The following is a 16,775-nucleotide window of genomic DNA, read 5'->3' on the forward strand; positions in this document are numbered from 1 at the left end:
ATTCCTATTTTAGTTAAGATTATCTCCTACTTTCTCGTATCACATACAAATCTGATTTGTTATTAACTTATTCTAACATTAACAACATTTACTCTATTGCTCAGTTGGTCCTCTCTCCTTTCTTTTCTTATCCTGTACTTGTAAGGGGAGTTCTTCTGTTCCCCATGGATTTTAAGTTACCAACAATAACATTCCTGTATTAGTCTGGTTAATTAAAAAAATCATCACCAAAACCTATGTCAAGGATCTTACTACCTATGTTTTCTTTTAAAAGTTTTATGGTTTCAGGTCTTATGTTCAAGTCTTCAATCCATTTTAAATTAATTTTTGTGTGTGGTATAAGACAGTGGTCAAGTTTCAGTCTTCTGCATGTGGCTGTCCAGTTTTCCCAACATCAATAATTGAAAACACTGTCCTTCTCCCACTGTATATTCTTGACTACTCTGTTGTAAATTGATATGTGCATGAGTTTATTTCTGGGCTCTCTATTCTATTCCACTGACCTATTTATCTATTTTTATGCGAATACCATAATGTTTAAATTACCATAGCTTTGTGACACAGTTTGAAATCAGGAAGCATAATGCCTCCAGCTTTGTTCTTCTTTCTCAAGATTGTTTTGGCTATTCAGGATCTTTTGTGGTTCCATACAAATTTTAGAATTGCTTGTTCTATTTCTGTGAAAAATGCCATTGGAATTTTGATAGAGATTGCACGGAATCTGTAGATTGCTTTGGGTAGTATAGACATTTTAGCAATACTGATTCTCCCAATTAATGAGCACAAAATATCTTTCCATTTCTCTGTATCTTCTTCAATTTCTTTCATCAACATATTATAGTTTTCAGTTCACAGATTTTTCACCTCCTTGGTTGAATTTATTCCTAGGTAATTTATTCTTTTGATGCAATTGCAAGTGGGACTGTTTTCTTAATTTCTCTTTCAGATATTTTGTTATTAGTGTATAGAAACACAAATTTATGCATATTTATTTTGTATCCTACAACTTTGCTGAACTCATTTATTAGTTCTAACAGTTTTTCGGTGAAGTCTTTAGGGTTTTCTACACATAGTATCATGTCATCAGCAAAGAGTGACAGTTTTATTTCTTCCTTTCCAATTTAGATGCCTTTTATTATTTTTTCCTGCCTAACTGCTGTGGCTAGGGCTTCCAATACTATGCTGAATAAAAAGTAGCAAGAGTGGGCATCCTTGTCTTGTTCCTGATCTTAGAGGAAAAGCTTTCAACTCTTCACCATTGAGTATGATGTTAGCTGTATGCCTTTATTATGTCATATATGCCTTTATTATGTTGAGGTGCATTCCCTCTATACCTGCTTTGTTGAGAGTCTTTATCATAAATGGATATAGAATCATGTGAAATGCTTTTTCTGTATCCACTGAGTTGATTATAGGATTTTTATCATTGTTTTTCTTAATGTGATATATCACGTTGACTGATTTGCAGATCCCCGGAATAAATCCCACTTGATTATGGTATATGGTCCTTTAAAAGTATTGTTGAACTCAGTTTCCTAAATATTCTGTTGAAGATTTTCAAAAGCTGTTGTCTGAGGGTCTGGATTCCAGTCAGTCTGAATCTGGATGCTGAAATACTCCCCTTAGGGACACTGATAGGTAACTGCACATTCTCAACTACTGGGAGCTAGTAAAAATACAATACATTGCTTGAACAAGCAGAAAGGTTTGAGAGAGAACAAAAAGCTGAGTCAAGGTTGATTGACAAGGCTCATCCCCTACACAAGGCTACTTCTCCAAGACTGGAAGAGGTGGTTATTTCATCTACTGTATAGAAACCAAAACACAGTCAAGTAAAATGGAGAAACTGAGAAATATGTTCCAAATGAAAGAACAAAATAAAACCTCAGGGAAAAACCTCAATGAAATGGAGATAAGTAATTTACCTGATAAAGAGTTCAAAGTAATTATTATAATGATGCTCACCGAATTGTGCAAAAGAATGAACACAGTGAGAACTTCAACAAAGAGATGGAAAATCTAAGAACGTGCCAAATAGAAGTCACAGAGCTGAAGAATAAAAAACTGAACTGAAAAATACACTAACAGGGTTCAAGAGCAGACTAGATGAAGCAGAAGAAAGGATCTGTCAACTTGGAGACAAGGCAGTGTAATTGACCAAGAGTAGCAAAAAGAACTTTTAAAAAAGTGAAGTTAGCTTAAGGGACTTATGGGACAACATCAAATGGACTGATACATTTTAGGGTTCCCAGAAGAAGAGAGAGACAAAGGGGCAGAAATTGTATTTGAAGAAATAATGGCTGAAACTTCCCTAACCTGGGGAAGAAAACAGACATCCAGATACAGGAAGCTCAGAGAGTTTCAAATAAGGTGAACCTATAGAGACCCACACCAAGACACATAATTGAAATGCCAAAAGTTAAAGACAAGGAAAGAATATTAAAAGCAGCAAGAGAAAAACAACTTGTTACATAGAAGGGAACCTCCATAAGACTATCAGCATATTTTTCAGCAGAAACTTTGCAGGCCAGAAGGGAGTGGCATGATATATTCAAAGTACAGAAAGAAAAAACTTCCAACCAAGACTACTCTACCTGGCAAAAATTCTTATTCTGAATTGAAAGAGAGAAAGACTTTTCCAAACTAGCAAAAGCTAAAGGGGTTGATTACCACTAAACCAGCCTTTCATGAAATGTTAAAGGAGATTCTTTTAAGCTGAAAAGAAAGGGTGGTAATTAGTAACAAGAAAACATATGAAAGAAATCTCACTGAAAAGGTAAATATATAGTAAAAATAGTAGATTAATCACTTATGAAGTTAGAATAAAGGTTGAAAGACAAAAGTAGTAAAAATAGCCATGATTACGATAATTAGTTAAGGGATACTCGAGGTAAAAAGATGTAAACTGTGACATGAAAAACAGAAAACAGGAAAGGGGAATATAAAAATGTTGAGATTTAGAATGGGATCAAACAAGTGGTTATCAACATAAAATAGACATTATAGATATAAGTTATTATATGTAACCCTCATGGTAAACACAAAGCAAAATCCTACAGTAAATACACAAAAGACAAAGAGAAAAAAAATAAGCATATCACTAAAGTCATCAAATCACAAAAGAAGAGAGCAAGAGAGAGAAAAAAAAGGAACAGAATGGAACTACAAAAGCAGCCAGCAAACAATTAACAAAATATCAGTAAGTACATACTTATAATAATTATTTTAAATATAAATGGACTAAACTCAACAATTCAAAGACACAGAGTAGCTGAACGGATAAAAACACAAGACCTACCTATATGCTGCCTACAAGAGACTCACTTTAGATGTAAAGACACACATATAGACTGAAAGTGAAGAAATGGAAAAGGATATTCCATGCAAATGGAAACCAAAAGAAAGCTTACTTATATCAGACAAAATAGACTTTAAAAAAAAGACTGTAATAAGAAACAAAGATGGATGGCACATAATGATAAAGGGGTCAATTCAACAAGAAGATAAAATATATGTAAATATTTATGTACCCATCATAGGAGCATATAAATACATAAAACAAATATTAACAGTCTTAAAGGGAGAAACAGACAGCAATACAAAATAATAGGGGACTTTAATACCCACTTACATCAGTGGATAGATCATCCAGACAGAAAATCAGTAAGAAAACATCAGCCTTATATAACACATTAGACCAATGGACTTAACAGATATACAGAACGTTCCACCCAAAAGCAAGAGAATACACATTCTTCAAGTGCACATGGAAAATTTTGCAGGATAGACCATGTTAGACCACAAAACAAGTCTTAATAAATTTAAGAAGACAAATCATATCAAGCATCTTTTCTGACCACAATGGTATGAAAATAGAAATTACACAAAGAAAACTGGAAAATTCATAAATACGTGAAGATCAAACAACATACTACTCAACAACCAATGGGTCAAAGAAGAAATCAAAAGAGAAATTAAGAAGTATCTTGAGAGGGCTTCCCTGGTGGCACAGTGGTTAAGAATCCGCCTGCCAATGCAGGGGACACGTGTTCGAGCCCTGGTCCGGGAAGATCCCACATGCCACAGAGCAACTAAGCCCGTGCGCCATAACTACTGAGCCTGTACTCTAGAGCTCACGTGCCACAACTACTGAGCCCACATGCCACAACTACTGAAGCCCATGTGCCTAGAGCCCGTGCTCTGCAACAAGAGAAGCCACTGCAATGAGAAGCCCACACAGTGCAACGAAGAGTAGACCCCGCTCGCCGCAACCAGAGAAAGCCCGCACACAGCAACAAAGACCCAACGCAGCCAAAAAAATAAATAAAAAGTACCTTGTGAAAAACAAAAATGGCAATATAACATACCAAAATTTGTGGGATGCAGCAAAAGCAGTTCCAACAGGGAAGTTCACAGCGATAAATGCCTACCTCAAAAAACAAGAAAAGTCTCAAATAACCTAACTTAACACCTCAAGAAACCAGAAAAAGAAGAACAAACCATACTCAAAGTTAGTAGAAGGCAGAAAGTAACAAAAATTAGAACAGATATAAATGAAACAGAGATTGAAAAGACAACTAGAATGAAACTAGAGCTAGTTCTCTGAAAAGATAAAATTGACAAACCCTTAGCTAGACTCAGGAAGAAAAAAAAGAGGACTCAAATAAATAAAATCAAAAATGAAACAGATGTTACAACTGATACCACAGAAATACAAAGGATCATTAAGAGGTTAATATGAACAATTACATGCCAACAAACTGGACAGCCTAAAAGAAACAGATAAATTCCTAGAAACATACAACCTATCAAGACCAAATCATGATGAAATAGAAATTCTGAACAGTCTGATTACTAGTAAGGACCAGACAGCTTCACTGGTGAATTTAACCAAACATTCAAAGAACTAATACCAATCCTTCTCAAACTCTTCCAAACTCATTTTATGAGTCCAGCATTACTCTGATACCAAAACCAGACAAGGACCCCAGAAGAAAAGAAAATTACAGGCCAACATTCCTGACAAACACAGATGCAAAGAGCACTATTTCTAAAACTTTTTTCAGTTACAGGATTTTTAAAGATCTCTACCCTATAAAAAACACAGTTTTTATCAAGAGGCAAATAGAACTTATTAAATCCTAAATGGATCTGAATGTTGCAGAAATGTTTAGCTACAGTAAGTCTGCACTTTTGACTGACAGGCAAGTGTCAAGTTAGGTCACAGTTTCAGCAAATACTTTGTTATTAACTTAGCTTAATTTAATTACACTGTTTATATAGATTATTTACATACCAGCCACTGCTGTCCATAAACAAATACATGATTTTTGGCAATGTCAACTCTATCCCATGCCAATGTAAGGATGAGCTGGTCAAATGCAGATGCATTAGTGCCTAATCGAATAAAGAAAACAGTCGACAAGTTCAATTAATTTATCTCCATTAAAATATGAACACTTATGAATTCTCCCCCTTCCCCTTTAATTAACTTACACAGCTGGTGTTAGTCACTATTCAGAGGTAGCCTGCCTCAGAAACATAAGGTTACCCCAGGGTTGAGGATTTTTATTTTCCAACTATAGAAAAGACACAGCCTCATCCATCGCAAACAATTCAGAATGCACAAGAATGAATAGAAAAGAAAGATGATCTGTTTCTATCACAGCAATAGTATTGACTGTTAATATTATGAAAAATATCCTTACAGGTGTTTTCTGTGCATATATAAGTTCATATATATACTTTTAATTGTTTATGCAAAAGTAGGTCAAACTATACAAAATACTCAGCCTGCTTTATGTATCATATTTAGTTTTCAATAACAGTACATATAGATGTACCTTATATATATATAAATACCTTTTAAAGGTGAACTAAAATTTATTCAACAAATATTCTAACTAGTGGACATTTCATGTTATTTTGAATTTTCTGGTGAGTGTATCTTTGTGCACATATTTAACAGGATGAATCTGTAGAAGCCAAATTGCTGTGTAGAAGGGTATATAATTTAAAGCTTTTGATACACTGCCAAAATATATTCCAGAAAGGTTATACCATCCATCAGGAGTATACAAATACCCAGTAGGAGGACAGAAAGCTTCTTTTTTTTTTTTAGTTTATGTTTTTTTAAAAATTATAACATCTTTCCATCATTTCCACATTTCCCCCAAGCATTTGTACTCTGCTAAAATCTTTTACTTAAATTTTGACTCATTTTTCCATGAGGTATTCATCTTTTTGTTACTAATTTACAACGCCTTTTTGTGATCCTTCCACATTCCTGTTCTTAGTTTTCTCAACTATAAAATGAGGAAAATAATAGGAAATCTTCCTTTTAGGGCTGTCACAAGGGTAAACAACATAAACCACTAAAGCACAGTAGCTAGTACACAGAAAGGTATACAGCAAATATTAGGTGCTCTCTTTTTATTTTTTATTTTTATGCAATCGCATTTATTGATCTTTCCCTTTATGGTTTCTGGGCTTCCTATTATGATCTCTTATTCTCAGATGATGTAAATATGTTATACTTTATTATATAGTATTTTTCAAATGTTTGATCTATTGGCAATTCATTGTGGTCTAATATTTGGGAAATTCTTGTGAATGATAAGACAGTGCTCTCTTGCTCTGCTTCTGCCACCTCACTGCATACTTGGACTTTCAGGTACTCAGATGGAACAACATTTTAGTTTCTAATTTTTGAAAAGATTTTTCACTACAGTATTGTTTGTCTTATCAGTTAGATGTCTTTGGAAAGATAATGAGAGGAAAACAATTCAACTGTGTGTGCATTAACCCCTTAGTCCTAGAAGATACCATTAGTGTTCTTTCCAAATTTTCCTTCCTAATGAAAATAGCACATTTAAGAATGCTATCCTTAATTTCTATTAACTAATACTCTATTACTTTTAAACACTTATTTTTTAGCCAATTAAAAATGTGACATGTTTGACACATTCTTAACAGGATAATTAAACAGGTCTAATGGCATAAATCCTGGTATGAACTTTTAAAAAAGTTATAAGATTAAAAACAAAAGAAAATTTGTCAAAGAAAGTGAACATTGTGTCCTTTTCAAAGAAAAACTATTGAAAAATTCAGTTATCAAACGTTTAGTCAAATTAAAAAATCCTAACATATAAAAACACTATAAATGAAAGATCTAACAAATAAATTTTAAGTCTTACCTTTAAGCAGCGCAGTAAGTATTGCTACATCTATATCTTGATGTTCATCTGATCCAATGTGGAAAACGGTAATCTATTTAAAGATCAATTCATAATATTATGTCTTTATATTTTATAAGCTAAGACGTAAGGCATGTAAATCACAAAGTAACTGCAAACTACTTGGCAGATACAGTTTTTTTGGGTCAGAAATAATTTCATTACAATCAAAACACAGAAAAGTAAAGAATTTGTATCATTTACCAAATAAAGTTCAAGTAGGGACTTCCCAGGTGGCACAGTGGTTAAGAATCCACCTGCCAATGCAGGGGACACGGGTTTGATTCCTGGTGCAGGAACATCCCACATGCCGTGGAGCAACTAAGCCCGGGCGCCACAACTATTGAGCCTGTGCTCTAGAGCCCGTGAGCCACAATTACTGAGCCCACGTGCCACAACTACTGAAGCCCGAGTGCCTAGAGCCTGTGTTCCGCAATGAGAAGCCCACACACTGCAACGAAGAGTAGCCCCCACTCGCCGCAACTAGAGAAAGCCCACACGCAGCAACGAAGACCCAACGCAGCCAAAAATAAATAAGTTATAAATTTTTAAAAAATTATAAAATAAAATTCAAGTATATGCAAAATGTTTGGTTTCATATTATATTCATTTTTTAATATATTTTATGTCCATTACTAGAATAAGCAATTTATGAGCTAAGGCTATAGATTACTAATTTGAGTAAATCCTGCTGTTTCTTCTGCAGAGTGGACATTTACTCAGTTCAAGTAAATATACGTGTTCTTGAATGAGAAATGTTTTGTTGAATCCTTTTACTGGAAATTTATTTAAAATTTGAAACATAATACCATTAGAGAGAGGTTTTCATTTAATAACCTTTTCATAAAATAAAAGTCTATTGTTATAACCCCAATACAAATTTTTCAACTAACTTCATTTCATAGTATACAAAAATGAAATGCATGAAAGAAAACAGCAAATCAAACCATGTTATCATCCACCTACTTAGAAAACTGCTAAAATTTTTTGTCTCTGTAAACTGAAGCCCATGTCTAGATGACTGAAATTAAGCAACACTTGGTCTCTATTTTTTTTTTATTGGAGTATAATTGCTTTACAATATTGTGTTAGTTTATAATGTACAGCAAAGTGAATCAGCTATATGTATGCATATATCCCCTCTCTTTTGGGATTTCCTTCTCATTTAGGTCACCACAAAGCACTGAGTAGAGTTCCCTGTGCTATACTACACAGCAAGTTCTCATTAGTTATCTATATTACACAAAGTATCAATAGTGAAGCAGCACTGATCTTTAATTTGAGCACTCACTCAGAGGAAAATAGAGTTTTTTCCTCCAAATACATTTTAGAGAAGCCAATAATAACTCTTTAGAGTTCTTCCTTGATCCTGGACATAATCTACTGAGGCTTAGTTATGAAACTTTTCCAAAAATAGAAGTGTAATACCTGTCTCAACACCATATAAAAACTATATTCTAGGGGCTTCCCTGGTGGTGCAGTGGTTGAGAATCCGCCTGCCAATGCAGGGGACAGGGGTTCAACCCCTGGTCTGGGAGGATCCCACATGCCGCGGAGCAACTAAGCCCGTGCGCCACAACTATTGAGCCTGTGCTCTAGAGCCCGTGAGCCACAACTACTGAGCCCGCATGCCGCAACTACTGAAGCCTGCGCACCTAGAGCCCCTGTTCCACAACAAGAGAAGCCACCACAATGAGAAGCCCGCGCACCACAACAAAGAGTAGCCCCCGCTCACCGCAACTAGAGGGAGCCTGCGCACAGCAACAAAGACCCAACACAGCCAAAATAAATAAATAAATTAATTAATTAAATTAAAAAAAAAAACTATAATCCTTCTATGCTATCTCTTAGCTTGAACAAAATTATAAATGACATCTTTACATGGTTAGAAAAGATTTTAAAATTTTAAATCGGAAGTTTTAAAAAAAGTATTTGTCCAACTGGGAATTCTCTGGAGGTCCAGTGGTTAGGACTCCATGCTTTCACTGCAGAGGGCCTGGGTTCAATCCCTCGTCAGGGAACTAAGATACCATAAGCCATGGGGAGCAGCCAAAAATTAATTAATTAATTAAAAAGCATTTATCCAATTTAGAATGTACTTTGAATGAAATAAAAAGGTTTATTCTGGGCCTCCCTGGCGGCGCAGTGGCTAAGAATCCACCTGCCAATGCAGGGGGACACGGATTCGAGCCCTGGTCCGGGAAGATCCCACATGCTGCAGAGCTACTAAGCCCGTGAGCCACAACTACTGAGCCTGTGCTCTAGGGCTCGTGTCACAACCACTGAGCCCACGTGCCACAGCTACTGAAGCCCGTGTGCCTAGAGCCCATGCTCCGCAACAAGAGAAGCCACCGCAATGAGAAGCCCACTCACCACAACAAAGAGCAGCCCCCACTCGCTGAAGCTAGAGAAAGCCCGCACACAGCAACGGAGACCCAATGCAGCCAAAATAAATAAATAAATTTATTTTTTTAAAAAAAGGCTTATTCTGTGAAATCTACTTACGAGCTCCTTTCTTTTCATACACTCCATCAGTGTTTGAAATAAATGAACTGCTTCACTCTGGCCAAAGTTAAATGTTTTTTTGATGGTTGAAATAATATCAGGCTCTGCTGCATCATGAAGATTCCTGAAGTAAGAGGAAACATAACTCAATCCACTGATTTCAAATTCCATTATTTGCAGAATCTAATATCAAGTCCTAGTGGATCCAGGCAAGACATTTAAAGATACTGTATTAATATTAAATACTTGACGCTGAGTTAAATTTTCTCCTTCATTAGACTCCCACTATAAGTCATAAGGGTGGAAAATGGAATGGAGTGATTTTTCTCTTTGAATTATTTCTAATTTTTTTTTACAAGGCATGTGTTAATGTTATCAGTTATACAATATCTTATCATGTAAGATATTGTATAAAGATAATTTTAAGATATTACGGTGTAAAAAGCAGTATTTTAACAAAATGTGTTAAATATCATCACATTTGCATTTTTATCTTTTTCTCAATATGGAATATATTTACATGGCTCAAAAATATGATATAATATAAAATATAAACCTGTGAAAATTCATAGTGAAAGTGTCTTTCCCACTGTCTTCCATCGGCCATTCCATCTCAACTGCTTTCAAGAAACACTATTACTTTGTATAACTTTTGAGGATCTCTTTCAATACATACAATTATCTCCTTTTCTTTTTTCCTACATAAAAGGTGCCATAATATACATGTTACTGTACATTTTCCTTTTTTTTACATATATATTTTGGTAATCTTTCCAAATCTAGTATACAGATTAAAACCTTATTTAACTACAAACTACTCCATTGTGCAGATGTACCATAAGTTATTTATCTAGTCTCCTTGATATAAATGTTCTATTTTGTTCTAATCTTTTACTGTTACAAACCACACTGTATTGAGTAACTTTATATATGTTATTTCACATGTGTGCAAGAACATTTGTAGGAACAATTATCAGAAATGGAACCATTGGGTCAAAAGATACATGCCTCTGTATGTTTAACAGATCTTTGAAAATTGTCTACTACAAAGACTTATATTTTAATTCATTCCAATAATGTATCAGACAGGCTATTTCCTCAAGACTTAAGAAGGTATTTTCACGTTGATAAAACACTGAAATGAATCTAATATTCTAAAAACCACAGCCTCTTTACATAAAATTATTAAAAATATGTTGTAATCATACACTTACCCTCCTTCTTCTGTTTGTTTATGAATATATGCTAGTAGATCTGCAGCCCTGCCTGTTCCTTCACATATGACGACTGGAACAGGAGGACTTTCCTGAAGGTATTCTAAAACTGTGAGGATAACGTTTGGCCCACCCTCAAATATAAGTGCCACCACAGGAACACCTTGACCAATTCCTTAAAAAAGGTAAGAGATTAATTATGATATTAGGCAAAATTCAGTAATTTAATCTTAGTTTTCACTCAAAAATAAAATGCCAAAATATAATTTCTTATAAGACTGTGTTGACTTAATTTTATGTCCTCAACATGATATATAGTCTGATATAAATAAATTAAATACTGAATAAATTACTTTTACACTGACTTTGTCTGTTCTAAATAACAAAATTAGAAAATCCAATATATAATGAGGCACACACTATGATTTATATATTCACTGAAAAGCAATCATTATTTTGTATATTTCACTACTTTAACTCGACAAGAAATTAAAACACCAATTTGGTTTTCAGTTTTTTAATACTTTATGAGTTGAACTTCTCATATGTATTTGTTTTTAATCACTTTTAAAATGTCTATTTTTGATTCCAAATGCACTGAGACATTAATATAGAAATTAACAACAGAATCAGGACTACATAGACAGAACAGATCAATAAAATCCAAGACCTCTATTAAGAGTAACAAGAAATTCAGTGAATACCAATTTTTGTTTTACAATAACTTGCAATGCAGTGAAAGAATCCAAAATATAGGCATTCCCTAGTGGGGTATGAAGGATTCTAAGACATTCCTAATTTTTAGGAGATGCTATGACTCCATCATAATCTGAAAATACTGTTCTATGAGTTTGTATTTCTATTTCACTTTGTCATAGAGCTCACCTTCTTGGTGCCCTAAAATTATAAAATTTCTTTTTTTTTGAAATAAAAATCCAGATGTTGAGCCAGAAAGTTTGACCATGGTCAGAAAGGAAGACCAGTGTCAAAAATACCAACCTTTAAGACATATCTACCAAAGAGTGATACATACTCGTGTTATCAACTTTAAGCAAGGTGATTCTTACTTCACAATAAAGTATGTTTTTCCTCTTCAATCTTGAATTTCAAAGTTGTGTATTGGTATATATCATACATTAAGAATATTTCTGAATTCCTTGAGCTGCAGTGGGATTACAATAGCAACAAAGCTTCCAATGAACCTCTGTGGCTTTGGCTTTGTTATCTGAGTACCCTATTTAATCTCAGACTTCCTTTCCTATATCTTATTTTGTGTAAGGTCAGTCATTCATGGTTGTTTTGTATGTTATCCTGCTACATAAGGAAATGAGAACTTAAAGAACAGTCTACCTTTTTTAGAATGCTGCTCGCAATTAATACAGCCCAGGATAATTTCAACAACAACAAATTTATAAATTCCCTTACTAGCATGAATTCTTTGCTGATTAATAGTTTTTTCAAGTTCTCTTCTCAGTCTGACTTCTGCCCCATACTTTCCAACAGTGCCATCATCCACCAATATGAAATGGGAATGTAGATTATTCAGAACATTCAATTTGCTCAGAGGGTTCAATAAGGTTTGGTAAGGAGCAACCACCTAAACAATAGCAAACGTGAGAGTTAGTGGGCAGGATTAAATTTAATATAAAGTAAAAACAAATTCTGAAATAATCTGTAAAGGCAAGTAGGAGGTAAGATTCTATTTATGCATAGCAACAAATAGAAAATGTAAAAGAATATATCAAAAAGCATGAGCTTTTAAGCAGCTGAAGATTATTCAATAATGGGTTGAACCACAGTATTATATTTCAGCTCTCATTGCAGAATATACCATATTTCATCATCCCATGCAAAGGAAACAGCAGCAAACAAGCAAATAAACAAACAATGTGAAGAAACTATTAAGTTATTAGTGAATAAAGTGAAATATATAAAGGACACTGAATAAAAGCAATCAAATGTCATATTGTTATTTTTCCAGTCATAAGTAGAATCTTTAAAATTGATGTTAGAAATGTAATTGCACTTGAGAGTGATCATTATAATTCAGTAATTCCTTTTTAATAATCTCTTGAAAGAGATCTATAACCAATTCACATGTCTTTAACCTACTTGAAAAAAACACCGGTATTTGATTACTACTCTTACAGACAATACAATTAATTCTTAATAGAATGTCATCATTAAAAATTTTATTACAAAGACTGGCATGACATGGAAACGGTGTGAAATAGGTATACAAAAAAAGGCAGAAACAAGATGTATTAACACTACTTTTTGTATCTATGAATGCATTTTCGAAAGGGTCATGGTATGATCATGAATATTTTAGGTTGACTTCGCATTATTCTTGCTCTAATTTTGTTTATACATAAGTTTAAATATAAGAAATTTTAAAAAGCACTCTTACATCTCTCCCAACAAGATCATTTCTGTTTTCAATCACTCCCCATGGAGCTATTCCGATAGTGCAAATCTTTCGAGATGATCTGGAAGCATGTTCTTTAAGGGCATCACCAACATGTTTTGCCACACCTGTTCATACAAAATTTAATTCACTTTATTTGAAAGTCTTTACTGTGTTCAGAACAATCCTTTGCTCAATAACATTACAATTGGTGGTATTTTTCTTTACATACACTAGATAAAAGGCAACAAGGTCCAAAAGACAAACTTACAAAAGAAAACACAAGGACAAAAAAGAAAAAAAAACCCCACAATGTCAAATCACTACAACTGCCTGAAACACACATAAAACTAACTTTTACCATGTTGTTAGGCCTAGTCTCCTCTCTTAGATTCCTCATGTTAACTGTAGCTTTTGTTACTGCTCTATACATCATCTAAAAAAAAAGAAGAGTATGGCTCAGGACTATAGGCAAAACACACACACTCACAAAAAACTACAAAAGTTTTCCAACTGAGTCAAAATTGGGAGGAAAGTAGAAAAGATAATTCAAGAGAGCACATAACTTCTATCACTTGTTATGGACTGAACTGTATCCTCTCCAACATTCGTATGTTGAAATCCTAATCCCAGTACCTTAGAATGTGACTGTATTTGGAAATAGGTTCTTTAGGTTATCATGTGAAAATGAGGCTGTTAGGGTGGGCCCTAATCCAATCTGACTGGTGTCCTTATAAGAAGGGGAAATTTGGACACAAAAAGAGACACCAGGGATGCACATGCACAGGGGGAAGGCCACGGGAGGACACAGTGAGAAGACAGCCATCTGTAAGTCAAGGAGAGATGCCCCAGGAGGAACCAAACCTGCTAACAACTTGATCTTGGGTTTCCAGAACTGTGAGAAAATAAATTTCTTTTGTTTAAGCCACCCAGTCTGTGGTATTTTATTACAGCAGCCCTAGCAAACCAATGCATCATTCGATTTGATTTTTATATGCATTAGATCTCATTCCTAACATAGATTATGGAAACAGCACCTTCACTGTTCTTCCAAATGATGCCTTGCCTGTTTACAGTCTATTTTTAAAGCATCACTCAAGTGATCTTTGCTCTTGTCAACTCTCTGCTTAAAACCTCCCCTTCTCATTCGATTAAAAGTCATAGTGCTTATAATGGCCTACAAGGCCTTATATGATGATCTGTCTATTGCCCCTGCTATTCACCACACCACCCCACGCCAGGCCTACCACCACCACCACTCACCCATAACTTTCTGATTTCATCACTTGGCACTCCTTGCTCATTCCACTCAAGCTATACTGGACCTTTCTTACTGTTCTTCCAACACTTGCCACTTCTCCTTTAAATGCTCTGCCCCACATTACTCTTATCTTGCTCACTTCATTTCCTTCCATCTCTACTCAAATGTCACCTTATCAATGAAGTCCCCTCGACCATCCCTCACTATCCCTCCTCTGTATTTCATGTGTCTCCAAAGCACGTATCATCTAATTTATTATACATTATTTGGTTATCTGTTTGTTGTTTACATCTTCCCCACTAGAATATAAGTTCCATGAAGGTAAATATTTTATTTTGTGGAATGATATATTTTCAGCAGCCAGAAGAGTGCCTGACACACAATGAGGTTCAAAAAACAGTTGCTGATAATGAATTAGATTTTTCCAAGCTAATTTAAATAATAACTATGTTTTACTTTGGATATTAAAATTAATTTGCCTTCCATATATCCAACCTGTATATCTGATAGGGAAGACTTAGAATGAAAGATTATAGTACATTAAAAATTAATTTGAAAAGCTATTTCTTACCAGTGTCTAGGCAATGAATTGCCATTCTTCTCTCAATTTACCAGTAGTCACAGAGTGACAAGAACAACACTTTGCTTTACAGTAGGGAGTCAGCAAACTTTCTTACAAAGGACCAAATTGTAAATATTTTAGGCTTTGCAGGGCATACAGTCTTTGTCAGAACCACTCACCTCTGCTTTTGTAGCACAAAAGTATGATACAAAACAATACAAAAACAAATGAGTGTGGCTGTGTTCCAATAAACCTTTATTTACAAAAATAAGGAGTAGGCTGGATTTGGTGCATGGAGCCACAGTTTGCAAACCCCTGCTCTAAAGCATATTATTCTTGGGGATTCCCTGGTGGTCCAGTGGTTAGGACTTGGCACTTTCACGGAGGGGCGGGGGTCCCGGATTCGATCTCTGGTCCGGGAACTAAGATCCCACAAGCCGCACGACATGGCCAGAAATAAATAAATAAATAAAGTCTTAATAAAAAAAAGTGAATGATAAAGCGTATTATTCTTTTAAAAGAATAAATGAAAACCAAATACTTTTTCAGTTAGCATTTATACTTAGGAACTGTAGATTATTTAACAGAAAAATTGAATATATTTATATTGTGTTGACTTTTCAAATATCTAATTGATATTATGAAGAATTTACAAGCACACCAAATAAAATTGGTATAATTACCTGTGTTTACTCCTCCTGTTAAAATCCAGGCTCCGGTTGTAACTGCAGCTTTAATAAGACCCTTTCCAAGCAACTGTTTGATTCGTGGGTGAAGCTCAAATTTCTGCATGCCACCGTGTACAGAGATAACAAGTTTGGGTAATTCCATTTGCCATTCTTTAAGCAGAAGTTGTAGAATGACTTCAGGTTTGGTATCATATGATAGCCTCACATACTAATAAAAAAGATTTTAAAACAATAATTAATAATTGAATATTCATAGGTTTCAAAATGCAACATTATATGACTTAAGAAAAATTTTGTTTGGATCAGATTATTATAAAATAGATTTCATAGGCTACTTGCAATATATTTACACTTCTAGGAATAAGCAATAGCAAACGATTTTAAAGTTGGAAAATCACGCCGTAAGAGCTGTAGAAGCAGTGGCACTGTAATTTTTAAACTAAGATGTAAATTTGTTACTCTTTCTGTTTATATAAACTTAATTACCATTCATCTGATTTACAAATTTATCCACAGTACTCATTGCCTTGTTTAACTATGAGTATGCATTGAGTGAGAAGTGTTAAGGATAGGTATGATGATGGGAAAAGGGAAAATAAGAGAAGAATGGTGAAAACATGGAGACTTCTACAACTCTTGCAACTAGGAGAGGCAAATATTGAATTATCTGTTTGAAAGTTTGATCAATGATCTAATCCATTGATCAGAATTGTGACTATGCAGTAAATTACCACAGATTTTTTAATACAAATGATTGTTTCCTTCACTGGAAGTAACTGTGGATTTGACTCACAAATTACTGAAAATAATAAATTTTGCTCAGTATTTCAAGGTGTTCAGATGGAATCACCACTTTAATTTTTGAAAAATCATTCTATAAGAAAATAAGCTATCATATCTGA

At 34.4% G+C, this 16,775-nt stretch overlaps 1 protein-coding gene across 2 annotated transcripts in view; it reads right to left on the reverse strand.

The window, feature by feature from the left end:
* Positions 1-16,775, reverse strand: part of TRPM7 (transient receptor potential cation channel subfamily M member 7) — a 112,114-nt gene that overhangs the window by 62,978 nt on the left and 32,361 nt on the right. For both annotated transcript variants that reach the window (XM_082387893.1, XM_082387894.1), the window contains exons 5-11: positions 15,868-16,081; positions 13,365-13,489; positions 12,380-12,551; positions 10,955-11,129; positions 9,741-9,864; positions 7,197-7,269; positions 5,297-5,397 (exon numbers count right to left, since the gene is read on the reverse strand). In XM_082387893.1, the coding sequence (XP_082244019.1) occupies positions 5,297-5,397; positions 7,197-7,269; positions 9,741-9,864; positions 10,955-11,129; positions 12,380-12,551; positions 13,365-13,489; positions 15,868-16,081 (984 nt within the window). The remainder of the gene's footprint in view (positions 1-5,296; positions 5,398-7,196; positions 7,270-9,740; positions 9,865-10,954; positions 11,130-12,379; positions 12,552-13,364; positions 13,490-15,867; positions 16,082-16,775) is intronic.

The sequence above is a fragment of the Balaenoptera borealis genome (genome assembly GCF_965194805.1).
Source record: "Balaenoptera borealis genome assembly, chromosome: 3".
NCBI lineage: Eukaryota > Metazoa > Chordata > Mammalia > Artiodactyla > Balaenopteridae > Balaenoptera > Balaenoptera borealis.